The sequence below is a fragment of the Chiloscyllium plagiosum genome, unplaced genomic scaffold (genome assembly GCF_037043375.1).
Source record: "Chiloscyllium plagiosum isolate Xiang-an unplaced genomic scaffold, Cpla_swu_hap1 HiC_scaffold_20, whole genome shotgun sequence".
NCBI lineage: Eukaryota > Metazoa > Chordata > Chondrichthyes > Orectolobiformes > Hemiscylliidae > Chiloscyllium > Chiloscyllium plagiosum.
This window is the reverse complement of record NW_028270158.1, coordinates 15,792,365-15,810,279: the sequence shown is the minus strand read 5'-3', so window position 1 is coordinate 15,810,279 and position 17,915 is coordinate 15,792,365. Positions and strand designations below refer to the sequence as shown.

The 17,915-nt window shown below is 44.6% G+C and overlaps 1 protein-coding gene across 1 annotated transcript in view; it reads right to left on the bottom strand.

Moving 5' to 3' along the window:
• The window catches only part of LOC122560829 (cytoplasmic phosphatidylinositol transfer protein 1-like), a 206,365-nt gene that overhangs the window by 52,338 nt on the left and 136,112 nt on the right, over window positions 1-17,915 (bottom strand). The window contains exons 6-8 of the mRNA XM_043711972.2: window positions 11,811-11,882; window positions 10,545-10,640; window positions 8,740-8,895 (exon numbers count right to left, since the gene is read on the bottom strand). Coding sequence (XP_043567907.1) covers window positions 8,740-8,895; window positions 10,545-10,640; window positions 11,811-11,882 — 324 coding nt within the window. The remainder of the gene's footprint in view (window positions 1-8,739; window positions 8,896-10,544; window positions 10,641-11,810; window positions 11,883-17,915) is intronic.

Sequence of the window (17,915 nt, the reverse complement as noted above, 5' to 3'; positions counted from 1 at the left end):
GAAGGGCAGTGGAACAATATCACTTATCCCTTCAGCCTCAGATGCACCTGTACCCACGGTCACTGCCGCAGATGTTAGATCAACCTCCTTAAGGTAATCCTGTGGAAATCGAATGGCCTGGATGGAATTCCTAGCTGTGCACTCGGATCTTGTGTGGACCAGCTGGCGGGAGTATTTGCAGGCATCTTCAAACTCTCCTTAATACCATCTGAAATTCCCACCTGCTTCAAAAAGACCAGCATCATCCCAGTGCCAAAGAAACATGATGCAGCGTGCCTCAATGATACCCACCCAGTGGCTCTGACCTCTGTCATTATGAAGTGCTTGCTCATGGCACACATCAATTCCAGCCTCCCAGACTGCCTTGATCTTTTGCAATTTGCCTATTGGCAAAACAGATCCAGGGCAGATGCCATTTCCCTGGCCCTACAGTCATCCCTGGGATATCTGGACAATAAGGACACCTACGTCAGGCTTCTACTTATTGACGACAGCTCTGCCTTCAACGTCATAATTCCAAACAAACTCATCTGCAAATACCGACACTCAGGTCTCTGCTCTCCCCCTCTGTAACTGGATTCTCAACTTCCTGACGATCAGACCACAGTCAGTATGATAGGCAACAACACCTCCCCCATGATAATCCTCATCACTGGTGTCCTGCAAGGCTGTGTACTCAGCCCCACACTATACTCCTTATACACACATCAGCAAAACAAAGGAGCTGGTCATTGGCTTCAGGAAGTGGAGTGGACAACACGCCCTGTCTGCATCAATGATGCTGAGGCGGAGTTGGCAGAGACTGTCAAGTTTCTGGGAGTGATCAGCAAACTGTCCTGGTCCAACCACATTGACACTAAGAAAGCGCAACAATGCCTCTATTTTCTCAGGAGGCATGTCCACAATGACTCTTACCAATTTTTACCATGCATCACAGATTGATAGGCAATTACTCTTCCCAAGACAAGAGGAAGTACAGAGTGTTGTGAACACAGCCCAGTCCATCATGCAAACCAATCTTCCACTGACTCCATCTATACTTTCTGATGTCTCAGGAATGCAACTAATGTAATTAAAGACCCCTTCCCACCCTGGTTATACTCTCTTCCACCATCTTCCGTTGGGAAGAAGATACAAACATTTGTATATATGTATGAACAGATTCCACCCCAGTCCAACACCGGCACCTCAAAGTCATCTCTTTTACTGCCCCTTGTAATTATGCACACAGACACTGTGTAACTTTGCTCTTCAACATTGACACTTACACATACTCTGAATATCAGCGGACTGTTTGTTCAAAGAAAATGTTGAAAATTGCTTGGAAATTGCAAGAAGTTTTCCCTGATCGGGGAGTCTGGAACATATGGTCAGAGTCTGAGAAGAAGCTAAAAGCATTTAGGATTAAGATAAAGAGAAATTTCTGAACTCAGTGGCCTGTGAATCTTGTGAATTTTCTACCCCAGAGAGCGGCCGACACTCAGTCATTGAGTAGATTCACAACAGAGATTGGTAGATGTTTAAGTTCTAAGGGAGCTTGATATAGAATGAGCTGCCAGAGGAAGTGGTGGAGGCGGATACAATTACAAAACTTAAAAGGCATCTGGATGGGTATATGAACAGGAAGGGATATGGGCCAAATGCTGGCAAATTGGAATAGATCAATTTAGGATATGGGCGGCACGGTGGCACATGGGCGGCACGGTGGCTCAGTGGTTAGCACTGCTGCCTCACAGTGCCAGAGACCCGGGTTCAATTCCCGCCTCAAGCGACTGTGTGGAGTTTGCACATTCTCCCCGAGTCTGCGTGGGTTTCCTCTGGGTGCTCCGGTTTCCTCCCACAGTCCAAAAATGTGCAGGTTAGGTGAATTGGCCATGCTAAATTGCCCGTAGCGTTAGGTGCAGGGGTAAACGTAGGGGAATGGGTCTGGGTGGGTTGCGCTTTGGAGGGTCGGTGTGGACTTGTTGGGCCGAAGGGCCTGTTTCCACACTGTAAGTAATCTAATCTAAAAGCTTGATTCCCACTGCTATCAGACTTTTGAATGCACCTCTTTAATGTTAATGTTGAGCTCTCTCTACACTTTCTTGGAGATGTAACACTGTATCCTGCACTCTGTTCCATTACCTTGATGCACTTGTATCGTACAATCTGCCTGTAAAGCATATAAGGCACCACTCCTAACTGTACCTCAGTACACGTGACAGTAGTAAATCAAATCAAAACAAATAGTTGGGGAGAGGGCACTTCTGGGAGGCAGACAGCGGGAGATGCAGTACCCAGTGTGGAAGGGGGTCCTTGAGGGAAATGTTACTTCTAGATTGGCAGAGGTGACAAGTTTGAAAAGTGTGGCACTGGAAAAGCATCAAAGGAGCAGGAGGGTTGACGTTTCGAGCATAAGTTCTTCATCAGGAATGTTTGGGGGGGGTGGGCAAAGAGATAAATGGGAGGGGTGTGGGGCTGGGGGAAGGTAGCTGCAAAGGTGATAGGTAGATACAGGTGGGGGGTCATGGCGATAGTTCAGGGCAGGAGTTGGAGCGGATAGGTGGGAAGGAAGATGGACAGGTAGGATAGTTCAAGAGAGCGGTGCTGAGTTGTTGGAGGGTTGGCTCTGGGATGAAGGGGAAATTAGGAAACTGGTGAAATTGACATTGATCCCGTGTGGTTGGAGGGTGCCAAGGTGGAACATGAGGCACTTTTCCTCCAGGTGTCAGGTAGCTAGGATTTGGCAGTAGAGGAGGCCCCGAACTTGCATGTTGAAGTGGTCGGCCGCAGGGTCGTGGAGTTGTTTTTTTTAAGATTAGATTACTTACAGTGTGGAAACAGGCCCTTCGGGCCAACAAGTCCACACCGACCCGCCGAAGCCCAACCCACCCAGACCCATTCACCCTACATTTACCCCTTCACCTGACACTGCAGGTAATTTAGCATGGCTAATTCACCTAACCTGCACATTTTTTGGATTGTGGGAGGAAACCAGAGCACCCGGAGGAAACCCACGCAGACACGGGGAGAATGTGCAAACTCCACACAGACAGTCACCTGAGGCGGGAATTGAACCCAGGTCTCTGGCGCTGTGAGGCAGCAGTGCTAACCACTGTGCCACCGTGCTGTGTGTGTTTCCAGAGGTGACAGGTTTGGAAGGTGTTGTTGAAGGAAGCTGCAGTGTATCTTACAGATAATGCAAGCATCAGCCACTGTGTGCTGCTGGCAGAGGGAGAGAATGCTGAACGTGTTGGATGAGGTGTTGTTCAATGGGCTGCTTTGTCCTGGATAATGTCAAGCTTCTTGAATGTTGTTGAAGCTGCACCCATCCAGGCAAGTGGGGAGTATTCCATCACACTCCTGACTTGTCCCTTGTTGATGGTGGACAGGCTTTGGAGAGTCAGGAGATGTGTTAATCTCCTCAGAACTCCCAACCTCTAACTTGCTGTTGTAGCCACATGACATATCCGGCTGGTCCAGTTCAGTTTCTGCTCAGTGGTGACCCCAAGGATGTTGCTGATGTTAAATGCCTTGGGGAGATGGTTAGATTCTCTCCTGCTGAAGATGGTCAACCTGGAACTTTGGTAACTGCTTTGATGTTGGCGTTATAAATCAGTCTAAAGCTGGAAGTTGTTCAGGTCTTGCTGAATGTAGGTTCGGACTACTTTAATACTTGAGAAGTCTGTACTGATGCTAAAAACTGTGCTTAAAATCTGCAATTTCCTTCAACTCTCACAAGCTCATTAACTGAAAGATTTACCTCTGTTCCTGTCTCCTCAGAGGCTGCCAAACCTACTGAGTATTTCTAGCAGTTCCCATTTTTATTGCACGTTCCCAGCAACTACAGCACTTTGCTTTTCCTTATGAATTTTCATAGTAATTAACAGCAGGGCATCTGGAGCATTACAAAGCTATTTTTAAATTGAAACAAATCGTGATAATATGAAGTGTGATTTTATTTTCCCATAGATCGACAGTTAGACGAGTTTAACTAATGACACCTTTTCTAGCTCAAGTAATTACATTTTCAAAAGAGAAGACAAACTGTAAGCCAAGGGCAGAAATGGAGTTTCATCTCCACAGCAACATGCTCAAAAAAAAAGCCCTCATTTGATTGCAAGGATCAATTACAATAAAGGACTGTTAAACATTCAGCATAAAGACAAGTGTGTCACAATTATGACAGCTCAATATAGGCAGTTTGAAAATCCCAGTAGTGGTTTACCTTAATTGCCAAATACAAAAGGGCCTTAAAAGTTCAACAGAAAAGTTCCCAAAGCAACCCCTGGGTCTGAAGTCTATTGATGTGGAGGTATCTTTCCTATTCCAAATCAAGGCTGGCATTCAAAGCTGAGGATGGAGTTTATCTCTGTTGGCTGGGTGGCAAACATCAATAGCATGGGTTCAATTCCCACACCAGCTGAGGTTACCATGAAGCACTCTCCTTCTCAGCCTGCTCTCCCTCTCACAAACCAGGGCTAGCTAATCTCCCCCCACCCAGGTCTTGCCTCTTTCAGAGAAGCCCCTCAGATTTGGCAAGAGCTTTGACAAAGGGTCAGTTAGACTTGAAACGTCAGCTCTTTTCTCTCCTTACAAATGCTGCCAGACCTGCTGAGATTTTCCAGCATTTTCTCTTTTGGCCTCAGATTAATTGCCAGACCAGCAGCAAGCTTTCCCTGGAACCAAGGACTCCTGATATGCAGGCATCCATCATACTAGGAGGAGGAATACAGGAACAGGAGTAGGCCATTCAATGAGATCATAGCTGATCTGTGGCCTATCGACATATACCTGCCTTTGACCCAAATCTCTTTGCTTAAAAAAAAGTTAGATTTAAAATGAACTGATAACATATTCACTGCCATTTATCTGTAGAAGTGCTTTCTTCTCAGACTATTGTCCCTGGTTCTACTCTCTTTTTCCCATTAATAGCTTGAAGACTTTGATTAGATCACCCCTTAAACTTATAAATTCTAGAGAAAACTAGGCCTAAAATTGTATAACCTCTCCTCATAACTTAACCCCTGAAGTCCAGTCATCATTCTTGTAAACCTACATTGTACTCCCTCCAAGGTCAATGTCTCCTTTCTAAGGTGTGGTGTTCAGATCTGCTCACACTACTCCAAGTGGGGTCTAACCAGGGTTTTGTATAACTGCAGCATAATGTCTGCATCCTTGTACTCCAGCCCTCTAGATATTGAGACCAGTATTCCATTCTTGATTATTTTCTGCTGGTCAGTCTATCAGAATGACAGGGTAACAACTCTATTGTAGGAAGCACCACCACCATTCCACATCTAATATCTTCATAGGTCGGGTGCATTGTTGATCAGCAAGGGTAATGGGGTCTCTCAATCAGCCACTGAGTGCCTGCAACTGACAGATTCTTGCTTCTGGTTGCCCACAATCCAGACACTGATTTGTTTCTCACAGTTAGTGTGCCACTCCCATCCACTGCAATCTGTGTCGCAGTAAGATAGGACCTTAAACTACCCTTCCCACCAGTTACTTAATCAGGGTTGAGGAAGGGCATTAAAATCCACCCTTTACTTTCACCCGATGTAATGCATGAGAACAACCAGCAGGGGGCTCCACTGTGGTTCTTGGACATGGACAAAGTTCATGGCCTGACTGCCAAGGAACTCCATCCAGATTCAGAGTTGTTCTGTTTCGGTCCAGTCTAGTGTCTAACTCTGACACGGACATCCGTCAGTCTGTTTAACGAAGTACAATTGGTTTAAATATCATTCCAATCCATTTTTGCAGGTTGCAAATGTCCTCAGTTACTCTTTGGTAACAATTATGTGAAAATAAGAAGTCAGACCAGTAACTCATATCTGTAGCATTGAAAGAGACCAAAGCAATAACCATTTAAGGAATTGATTCCAAAAATGCAAAATGTTACCAGAGACCGACAGGGTTTGGGTGGCTGTGGGAGAAACAGGTGAGTAATGATCAATTTATAGGAACATATTAACTGCACCAAAAACCATCCATTGGGCCCATCTAGTCTTTTTCCCACCTTCAGCTCTTGACCTGTAGCCCTGTAGCCTATGGTACATCAATGGCTTTACCAAACGATTTTTAAATTTCTTGAGGTTTTCCATCTCTCCCAACCTCTGTAGGCGACTTGCAGATCCCCCAACGTCATCCAGGTGGAAGAGTTTCTCAACTTCCCTTGAATCCTTCTCCCGATTATTTTCAATCCACGCCCTACGGACATTGATCCCTCTGTTAACATGTACAGGTCATTCCTATTCACTCTGTCCCAGTTCCTCATCATCAGGTCTGAAGAAGGATCAGACAGGACTTAAAACATTAACTCCATTTCTCTCTCTACAGATGCTGCCAGATCTATTGAGTATCTCCGGCATTCACGCGGTTTTCAGGATGTCATTGGGGAGTTTGACACATTCCAAATCCCAGCAGCAACTGTGAGAATGGAAATGAGGTCATTGAGAATCCACCCATACTTCCTGCATGCATCACTCTGAGAATAAATCCTTTACAAATGCTGGGAGATCATCAATCAGTCTTTTCCTGATCTTACCGCCAGGATCAGAGCATCCTGCCCCTTTTCTTTCCTGCAATTATTCTCCTGTTCCTGTGATGAACAGTCCCTTGCCCTTTTCCCCATTACTCATGTACAGAAGCTGGCAAGCAAACCAGGAAGTTGTCCTAGTGGAGTTTGATCCTTGCGTCTTGGTCTAAGGGTTGAAAATTCATGGATCAGATGGATTGCTTTCTTTCCTGCCTCACTTAACTCTCTGTGAATCAACAGCGAGAGATATCAGACTGGGTGGAAAACCAGCAGTCAGATCCAAAGACTCAAGGAGTGTTCTCCCCAGTGGCTCAGTTGTAACTGCTGCCTTTGATCTCTATCTAGATATGTTGTCGAGCAGGGGATTGGTAGGAAGCCTAGCTCCTCCCCAGATCAAATGGTGTGGGGGGAGGTGTACTAACATGAATCACCACACTATGCCTCAGCAAAGACTGGGAAATCAAACCTGGGATCCTCCTGTTCCTGGCAGCATGGTGGCTCAGTGGTTAGCACTGCTGCCTCACAGAGCCAGGGACCCACGTTCGATTCAGACAACTGCCTGTGTGGTGTTTGCACGTTCTTCCCCAAGTCTGCGTGGGCTTTCTCCGGGTGCTCCGGTTTCCTCCCACAATCCAAAGATGTGCATGCTAAATTGCCCATAGTATTCAGGGATGAGCAGGTTAAATGGATAAGCCATGGGGAATGCAGGGTTACAGGGATGGGGTGGTGGGTCTGGGTAGAATGCTCTTTGGCTCTTAATGGGCCAAATGGCCTGCTCCCACACTGTAGGGATTCTATGGTAGCTCAGTGAATATGTGTGTGACGCTCAACTCCATGAAGCCAGCTGTCCCAGATCCCAGATGAGTGAGTAAATCAGCTCTTTGTCAAGCTGCCATGAAGACATTTATATTTAATCAGTGCTCCCTTAATCCCATAAAGTGGTTTCATTTTCCGGCTTGTAAATGTTGGCTTCAGAAAAATCTTGAGGGCTTTCTTTCAAATCCAGTCACATACTTTCCAAGCAGATGATAAAGCCAGTGGAAACGATTCAACAGCAAACAACTTCAGCAACTAAAACCTGACCTTATGTGGAGAAAAACTGACCATTTTCAGAGTCCTCTTGAAGTGGACTAACATCATCCCATGAATGAATAACTCAGATATTTGCCGTTACTGATCTATTTCAGTAAGGAAACCGAGGACAGTGTTGCCCCTGCAACAGCATTTGATGACCTCATCATTTTTGAGCAGTTTAAGGCATTCACTGTGCAACAGAAATAATTCCAGAGAGGCCAGTATCCTGTCACCAAGTCACCCTTTATTTACATGTGGAGAGGACTTGACACTGATCCAACTCCCGTAGATCCAGCTTAGAGTGAACAGAACCCTTGATACTCAAACATCCCTCTCTTCTTACGCTCCAGTGAAAAAAGTCCCAATGTATCCAGCCTCTCCTTATAACTCAAGTCTTCCATTCCTAGATTACATTACTTACAGTGTGGAAGCAGGCCCTTCGGCCCAACAAGTCCACACAGACCCGCCCCCACCCAGACCCATTCCCTTACACCTAACACTACAGGCAATTTAGCGTGGCCAATTCACCTAACCTACAGGTTTTTGGACTGTGGGAGGAAACCGGAGCACCCAGAGGATACCCACGCAGACACAGGGAGAATGTGCAAACTCCACACAGTCAGTCGCCTGAGGCAGGAATTGAACCTGGGTCTCTGGTGCTGTGAGGCAGCAGTGCTAACCACTGTGCCACCGTGCCGCCCACATTCCTAGTAATGTCCTGGTAAATCTCTACTGAACCCTCTCCAGCTTAACAGGAAGGATATTATAATAGGGCAATCAGAACCTGATACAGTACTCTTGAAGAGGCCTCACCAATCTCCCGAACAACCTCAACGTAACATCCCAACTCCTATACTCAATGATCTGAGCAATGTTAACATTTTAGTATTTTAACTGTGTGCCTGCCCCTTTACTGCCAGCACAGCAAGATGAAAATTGGGCTTAGAATCTATAGAAGCAACTTTTGATTCTGCTCTTGGTTATAGCTTTCATCTTTACGACGTTGAGGTGCAATGGGGAGGTTAAGAGTATCATTAAGATAATTACTCTGAGGTAACCTGAACACATCAAACGCAAACAGAAGTGAGTGATCCTAGGAAACAATCACAACAGGCACACAATCACCTTTCGGTGTTGCTCACCTTCTGAACAAACTGCTCCACTCTTGTCTGCAAACCCCAGACTTCGAACTTGACTGTCACTTGTTTGTATGAGCACATGACGGGTGAGGGGTCATCCCTCCAACCCTCCTTCAGCGGACCCCGTCCAGTCTTCACCGACGCAAAATATCGGAGGTCCTGTTGGTGCAAGACATTCATTTGATGAAGTGTAAGAACTGATGAAAAGCAGTGGGCGATGGTTACATTGCCAGGGAAACAGGGTGAACAATCTCCTGGCCATGTTAAAGGTTTTCAAAGGGCAAGTGGAAGTGAAACAAACTGGATCAGTATTAGACATTGGGAAAGGTCATTAGCTGATGTTGTGTATTGGAGAGGTAATGGTAATGGAAAGGTATTAATCATTAGACTATTAACCAATAAATATTCTGGGGAGCTGGGTTCAAATCACACCACAGCAAATGGTAGAATTTGAATCCAATAAAAATCTGGAATGATGACCAGTGTCAGGAAAAACCCAACTCGTTCACTAATAGCCTTAGGGAAAGACAATCTGCCATTCTCACCTAGTCTGGCCTCCACGTGACTCCCAACCAACAGAAATGTCATTGGCTCTTAACTGCCCTCTGCGGCAATTAGGGATGACAGGAATGTCCCATGAATGATATTAAAAAATAAAATAACTGACATTCCCCGCTTCCCTTCCATCCCGGCATCCAGAAGACCACTCTCACACCATCGGGCCAAAGTGCCCTTCATTATTGGGATGCCATAGCTTGGAGGGTATCACTATTCCCTCAGAAATAGAAGGTTCTGGGTTCAAATGCCACTCCAGGAGCTGGATGATCAATCTAGGCTGATTCTTAACTGCAGCACTGAGGGAGGGCCACGTGGTTGATGGTGCTGTCTTTTGGGTTCAGTGGAGACATAAAAGATCCTTTTCCCACCCCACAGTGCCTTGTCAACATTATGAAAGGGCTAATGCCTGAAACAGTGACTCTCCTTGGATGCTGCCTGACCTGCTGTGCTTTTCCACTGCCACACTTTTCGAACAACATTTATGTCCCTCAATCATTCAAACAATTTAGTGTGTTGTTATTTTTGAGACCTCGCTGTGCACCAATTGGCTGTAAGATGTGTCATTCTGGGGATGTGAAAGGTGCTGTTAAAGTGCAAATCATTTTTTTCTTTTCACAGTGATCCTAGGTGACATACATCGCCCATTCTGCATCCTCCCCCAACAAGTGCTTGCCCTTCCACAGATTATTAATCCAGTTCCAACAAGTGGAGTCACTTCACAGAATAAAGGGATAAAGGAACCTGGAATATGGACAAGAAAGATTTTGCTTGTGCTACTCCAAATTAAGTTTGCTGAGAATCAAACAGCCTGCATGCTGGCAAACAGCATTTCACAGCATCTTATACACCAATGAAAAGGTGAGGTTACTGCTCAGCTCAATGAGACAGGAGTGTACACAGACAGGAGTGTGCCCACGACAGAACCAGCCCATTCGCCACACCCTTCCCCTGCCCAAAGCAGACTGACTTATGCAGAGAGGCTTAATTAATGGTGGACACGGAAACCAGAGTCAAAGAGTGTGGTGCTGGAAAAACACAGCTGGTCAGGCAGCATCCGAGGAGCAGGAGTGTCAATGTTCCAAGCGTAAGTTCTTGAGTAACACAAACACAGAAAGGCTCATTTCTAAGGTGCAGCGGCCTCACTGTGTGAAAACATCAACAAAATGGGAAAATGCATTGTGAATAAGCAGCGTTGTGAGCTGGTCGGTCAGCATCAACTCCCGCGATTGGACCCGCGAAGGGACACTCACCTCTGAACTCTTGTAGTAACGGTCCGGAATCTCATCATAAGCGATGTCCAGGAAACACACCTCGTGATCCGTGTGGTTTTTGTCTGAGTCGAAAATCTGTCGGGATACAGGAGAGGAATCGGCTGAGCGATTAAAGATCAAATATTGCACATGCTGGAAATCTGAAATAAACACAGATTGCTGGAGGATCTCAGCAACAGAGAAAGAAACAGAACGAACACTGACTCTTCTTCAGAAGTGCTCCTTCTGAGTCGGTAAGTGTCTCCACCATAACGGAGCATTTGGGAACACAGTTATTAGATTAAATACTCTACAGTGTGGAAACAGGCCCTTTGGCCCAACAAGTCCACACTGATCCTCCGAAAAGTATCCCACCCAGACGTGTTTCCTTCTGACTAATGCACCTAACACTATGGGCAAGTTAGCATGGCCAATTCACCTGACCTGCACATCTTTGGACAGGTGTACACTCCTTACAGATTTTTTACCCTCCCAGTCTACACAGGGGATACAGCACACACCTTCCTCTGTGCATGGATGGAGTAATTGGGGCATCGGTTACACAGTTTAATGTGAGTTGCCCACCCAGCTCTGTTACAGTGTTGTTCCAAACAGGTTTTCTCTTAAGGCATCTACTGGAGCTCTATAACATTGGAGAGGTGAACTGTTGGTTCTTGATGCCTATATACACCAGCCTTTAACTAATGGTACCCTTTCTTCACCTCCAAAATGGGTACAGAAAGCAGGGGCTGGTGGATGGGCAGGAACAGATGGTTTCGGGTTTCAAGCAGGCGGCAAAAGTCATTAGGTAGGGGGCAAGGCGAAACGTGCTCAATGTCTAAAATTACCTACAACTGTGTGACAACTGGAACAGCTCCATCTTAATCCCTGACTCCATTTCTGTCAGGACTGGGAAAGGGGCCAGGAGATAGCAAGAATGGCTAATATTTCCCCTCTCCGGACTGAGTTTGGTGTTGCGGCGTTTTGGGGCTGACCAGCAGGATTGGCTACTTTTCCTGGTGCCAGACCGGGTATAGAGAGAGATTGGGCTCCCGATGTCACGCATGGTTGCATGACAAAGACTTTGCCCCCAGTAGCTTAGCAGCACCACAACGAGTCATGCAACACAAACATGGAAAATGTAAGTCAGGGCAGATCAACCTTCAATCAGGAAAAACAAACATTAGAATAAATATGTACTCAGCTCGGCAGTGCAATGGTTTTGGTGTGACGGTGTCTAATGCTCTGACCCACATGAAGACTTACATGATCATTGCAGCCGTTGTTGTCTTCATATTTTGTCTCAATGTAAATGGAGAATTTCGGCAAAAAGGAGCACTGGGGAAAAGGGAGGAGAAAGAGTAAAGTGATTCAATGAACTCGCATGCCTCGAATGGTATGTATATGGAAATCTCAGAGACAGAGGCCTTTTGGCCCATCATGCCTGCACTGGTAAGCTCACTTCAGTTCAATTCCAAAGGCAGTCTTACAGATAAGACCTTAACCCAAGGTCCCATCTACAATTTCAACCAAGTAAAAAAAAACAAATTTGTGGCGTTACCTGAACAAGAATAGCTAAATTCTACACAACATCCTACAGGCCAATATTTCAACTAACATCTAAAATGTCTTAATCTGCCCATTTATTGCATTGTGGGATCTTGCTGTGCACATAATGACTGTCATGTTTTCCTCTACTATCATCTTCATTAGCTGTAAGGCACCTGGGGACACTGTGAAATCATGAAATCACTGTTGGAGAGAAGGTGTTACATCTTAGTTCGGGGTATGTTCCATTTTAGATTCAGTGGATCTCATCACACAAGGAGTAATCTTTATCATTACGGATGTCTCACTCGTGTCGTGTTAGTGAATGTTTCTAAATTCTTTCTGCCCGTATCCAGGGAATGTTGGTGGGCTGCAGGTTGTTACATTAAATCCCCCCCCTCTTCTTTATCCCAATTGCAGCTACAGGCTGCAGTCTCTGGGGGCTCTGGTGGATCCGGCACTGTGGTCAATCTCCACACCGATGATGGTTTATTATTTGGTGAAAATGCCGGACCACCCTTTCCAGAATGTCCGACAGGGTAGAATCTGGTCTCTCTCCATCAGTAGGAAACCACAATATAGACTTAATTAGTTTCTTTGGGGCTCAGGAGACTGAGAGGGGGTGGGACATGATTGACATGCATAAAACCATGGGGGGGCTTAGATAGTGTAGATAGTAAGGAAACCTTCTTACTGATGGAGGAATCAGTGACCAGAAGGTGATAGATTGACAGTAATCAGCAGGAGATTGAGGTGAAATCATTTTTTTTTATCTCAGAGGGTGATAGGAATCTGGAACTCTTGGTGCCAGACAGAGAAAAGAGAGAGATCTAGCTCCCAGTGCACGAGACTGCCTGTGAAAGTGGTAGATACAGAAACCTTTCTAAATTTCCACCAATATTTAGATGTCCACTTGCAATGCCACAGCTATGGACCAAAGTACTGGAAACGGGGTTAGAATAGTTAGGCGATTGTTTTTTGACTGGCACAGATTCGATGGGCTGAAGGGCCTTCTTCACTGCTGAGGACCTGTCAACTCTAAGTCTGTTAATTCACTTGTTGTGTTTAGGGCTGTAAATGAGGCCTCATCAGACATGCTTTCCTGTAGCAGTTACCAATGCTCTCCAACCTATAGGGAACATACAAAGCACTGTGAAAGCCAACTTCTCTTGTTTTTGTTTGGTAATGCAGACTTTGAGTATTGCTGGAAAACAAAAGACCTTTTTTGAGGTTTTCCATCTTGTGCTCATCAAGAATGACAATGTCAAGAAAGCAATTAACGATTAATTTTTAGATATTAAAGGGATCAAGGGCTATGGAGGCAAATTGCACTGGGAATATTGCACTGAGGTATAGGATCATCCATGATCATACTGAATGGTAGGGCAGACTTGAAGGGCAGAATGGCCTACTTCCGCGCCTAGTTTCTTTGTCGAGGGAAACAATATTTTCAACTGCATAAGAAGGGAGTGTTGATTGATTGGTGTGAATTCTCCATGGCAACATCTCTACCAATCAGGGCCCACTGACCAACAATTCAGCATCCTCCTCTCACAGAGGTATAAAATGGACAACAAGATGACCCACCTCAATCCCAGACCTCTCCAGTTGGCCATGCACAATGGCAAGGTACTCAACAAGCTGCTGGGAGGGGTGACCGTCATTCAGGCCAAATATACAGGCTGCGCTGTTTCCCAAGTAAACTGGAGCTGGAAGGACAGCTAACATGTAAAAAATGTTACTCACCTTTTCTCATTGCTATTCTTGCAAAATGTCCTGATGAGCACCAGACGCTAAAACTAGACTAAACATGTCATCTTTCAGCCCATTTTTTGTTTTAATAAACTGAGAAAAAGTTGCCTTTACCACAACCTCAGGACCCCTCCCCCACCCCATCCCAAAGGGGTTTTGCAATCTATTAAATATTTTTTGAAGAGATGTCACTATTGTTAACATACGCAACGCAGCTACCAGGTACATGCACAGCAAGATCTCAGAGTATGATAATAACCAAATCATACCGGTTAAAGAATGACTACAAACACCCAAAGTGTTCAGAAGTGCTGGGGCACACCTCTGAAGCAGGTGGGAATTGAACCTAGCCATGCCGACTCAGAGACAGGGACACTACCACTGTGCCACAAGAACACGAGTGAATGGGAGCCTTCAATACAGAGATAGTTTGGCTTCCATTAGTCAGAGATATCGAGGGATAATGAGTCAATTGTCTAATTGTCTGGGGAAACATGGTTGCAAGATGAATCCTGAGCACAATGTTTCCGATTCATATGGCTCTTTTCATTTTATAGCAATCCCTTGTATTTTGTTTCCAGGGATGGAGCAAAAAGAAATCTATTTACATCCTGCTCAGCTTTTTTGACAAATGGAATGTCATGTCGGAGCTGACCAAGATTTCTGTGTCCGAATCATATGATGGAAGAAGCAAAAACAAAGTCATAGAGCCATAGATACAGATCCTTCGTTCCAACACATCCATGCCAACCAGTATCAGATTAGATTAGATTAGATTACTTACAGTGTGTAAACAGGCCCTTCGGCCCAACAAGTCCACACCGACCCGCCGAAGCACAACCCACCCAGACCCATTCCCCTACATTTACCCCTGCACCTAACACTACGGGCAATTTAGTATGGCCAATTCACCTGACCTGCACATTTTTGGACTGTGGGAGGAAACCGGAGCACCCGGAGGAATCCCACGCAGACATGGGGAGAATGTGCAAACTCCACACAGTCAGTCGCCTGAGATGGGAATTGAACCAGGGTCTCTGGCGCTGTGAGGCAGCAGTGCTAACCACTGTGCCACCGTGCCGCCCACCTAAACTAATCTAGCCCCACCCACCAGCACCCGGTCCATATCCCTCCAAACCTTTCCTATTCATATACCCATCAAATGCCTTTTAAATGTTGTAATTGTACCAGCCTCCACCATTTCCTCTGGCGGCTCATTCCATACCGCACCACCCTCTGCGTGAAAAAGTTGCCCCTTAGGTCCCTTTAAATCTTTCCCCTCTCACCTTAAACCTATGCCCTCTAGTTTTGGACTCCCCCACCCTGGGGAAAAGACCTTATCTGTTTATACTATCCATGCCCCTCATGATTTATAGACCTCTATAAGGTCATCCTATAGCCTCCGCACTTCAGGGAAAATAGCACAAGTCTATTCAGCCTCTCCCTCTAGCTCAAACCCTTCAACCCTGGCAACATCCTTGTAAATCTTTTCTGCACCCTTTCAATTCTCACAACATTTTTCCTATAGCAGGGAAAGCAAAATTGCACACAATATTCCAAAAATGGCCTAACCAATGTCTTGTACAGCCGCAACATGACCTCCCCCTATAATTTACAGTAGCTACGACAGTCCCCTATAAGTGCATCATTCATTTCTGATCAGCTCTCAACTGCAACATCCAGCCTGGAACCATGCTGACAGCTTTGCAATTTTGCCACATAACAAACATTATTTTTCCAACAGCAGTGTTGCAGGGAAAGTACGCACTGGGGAAAAAAAAGTGCAAAGGTTGCAAATGGGGAAAGATGCAAATGGTTGAACTCCTCAGAGTACAAGCAGTGGACTGACACTTTGATACCCGCCAAGTTTCGGAAGATAGAGAGTGACTTGTCCATTTTCTATCAACTCAATGGAGCTGAACAAAAGGACGGCTTTTTCTAATTATATCACTGGCAAGGTTCAGTGAGCTGGGTTGTGCTTTTCAATTCAAAGTTCGTCATGGCAACCACCATGCTACACTGGTGAAGTGCCTGTATTAGCTGCCAAAACCTTACTCTCAAAAATGACATACCCCATCTCTGCTCATGTGTGCACATTCTGTTAATTGGAAGTCACGATTTTTGGAGTCTAAAACATTGGAAACAATAATTAATGAAAGCAACACTGGGAGAAAAATCAGATAGTTGTGGTTGGTGGAGTGGCTACGATAATTGGAAACTGGCTGAAATAATTTCAATTCAAATGACGCTTTTTTCACAAATAGCAATGGGTTTTCTCTGAGCTCCTAATTTCTCTCCTTTCTCTTAACTGTTCTCCAAAATCCAGAGAAAAATAATAAATTGCCTCAGACAGATCCACAGTGATTCACGCTCAGATTCTTCACCCTCTCAATTTAAGAAGCGTTCAAAATCTTAAGAGTGTGAGGTCACTGTGATGATGTAAATAAAATTATGAGATTAAACCAGCAATGAAAGTGTTAAATTTAAATGTGGATTTAGGCAGAATAGGCATCAGAAATTTTGCTAAACACAAACTTGTCAATAATTTTAAACGCTGGAAAGTAATAGCTGCCTGAACAGAAAATAATGTTTTTTTTATTTCTCAAATTCTAGACCATGAATAATCAACAAAGGATATTGTTGTTAAGAGTGACATTTCCAAAGTGGCAAAAACCTAACTCAAGGCAACATTGTGCGTGATAAAGCAGCAGCAGAACAGCCACGGTTTCTCAGCACAGAAAGTCAAAGTCTGTCAGGATGCCCTCTTAAACAAAAGTTGAAAGTCAGGGGATCAGTTTGCTCAGTCCATTGGTTTGCAATGTAGAGTGATGCTGAGAAAGTGGGTTTAATTCCTGCAGTGACTAAGGTTATAATGAAGGATTCTCCTTCTCCCCTTTGCTTGAGGCATATGACCCTCTGGGTAAACCACCACCAACCATCTCCCTTTATTGGGAGAGTAACCCTATGGGCCAGTAGCAGTATTACAACTATTGATCATAGTTGCCCTGACAATCTTTGAATATTCAGTAGATTTTGGTAGTTTTTAAGATTCTGTTTAAATTTGAAGCAGAGTTTTCATGCGATAACTATCTTTAGTTGAACACATAGTCAAAATTCCTCAAGGGCAGAACATTATTGACTATTCACTTCCATGTAGATCATTTACAATACAAAAATTGACCATCTTTAATTACTCTATTCTCTCTGATATTGGAATCAATGCTATAACATAATCCGTGAATTGATTCTTATGGTAAATATTCTTCAGCACTTATTAAAAGGTTGTTGGCTCATAATTAATTCCTCAGGGACCCAAATAAATAAATAATATTCTAGAATTCAGAAGGCAGAAGTCCGTGTGCTAATATTGGTTAATTCAGATGAGTCATATTTGCTTTAACGTGCCTGCAATTATATTCCAGCACGAGGTATTTTGCTAATCTCCTCAGAGCAATGTTATTGCATTCAGGATAAAGACAATACTTATCAAGACTCACTAAGTTTCTTTAATGACAAGAAGTTCAACTGAATAGGCACCATGTCAGGGATAAAGATGGTGTGGAGGTGCTGGTGTTGGACTGGGGTGGACAAAGTTAAAAAATCACACAACACCAGGTTATAGTCTAACAGGTTTACTTGGAAGTGAACCTGATGAAGGAGCAACACACCCTTGAGGAATTTTGACTATGTGTTCAACTAAAGATAGTTATCACATGAAAACTCTGCTTCACATTTAAACAGAATCTTAAAAACTATCAAAATCTACTGAATATTCAAAGACTGTCAGGGCAATTATGATCAATAGTTGTAATAATGCTACTGGCCCATAGGGTTACTCTCCCAATAAAGGGGGATGGCTGGTGGTGGTTTACCCAGAGGGTCATATGCCTCAAATAAACCTGTTGGACTTTAACCAGGTGTTGGGGTTAAAGATGGTACAGCCATTAAGAATTAATGGCTCATGCTAATCTGCCTCCCACCATGCACCACTGCATTGTATCATCCATACAGCAATATTTTACATGCTTCTAAGTGGACAATTCTGGTGGGAGACATTCAAACAGGTATCAT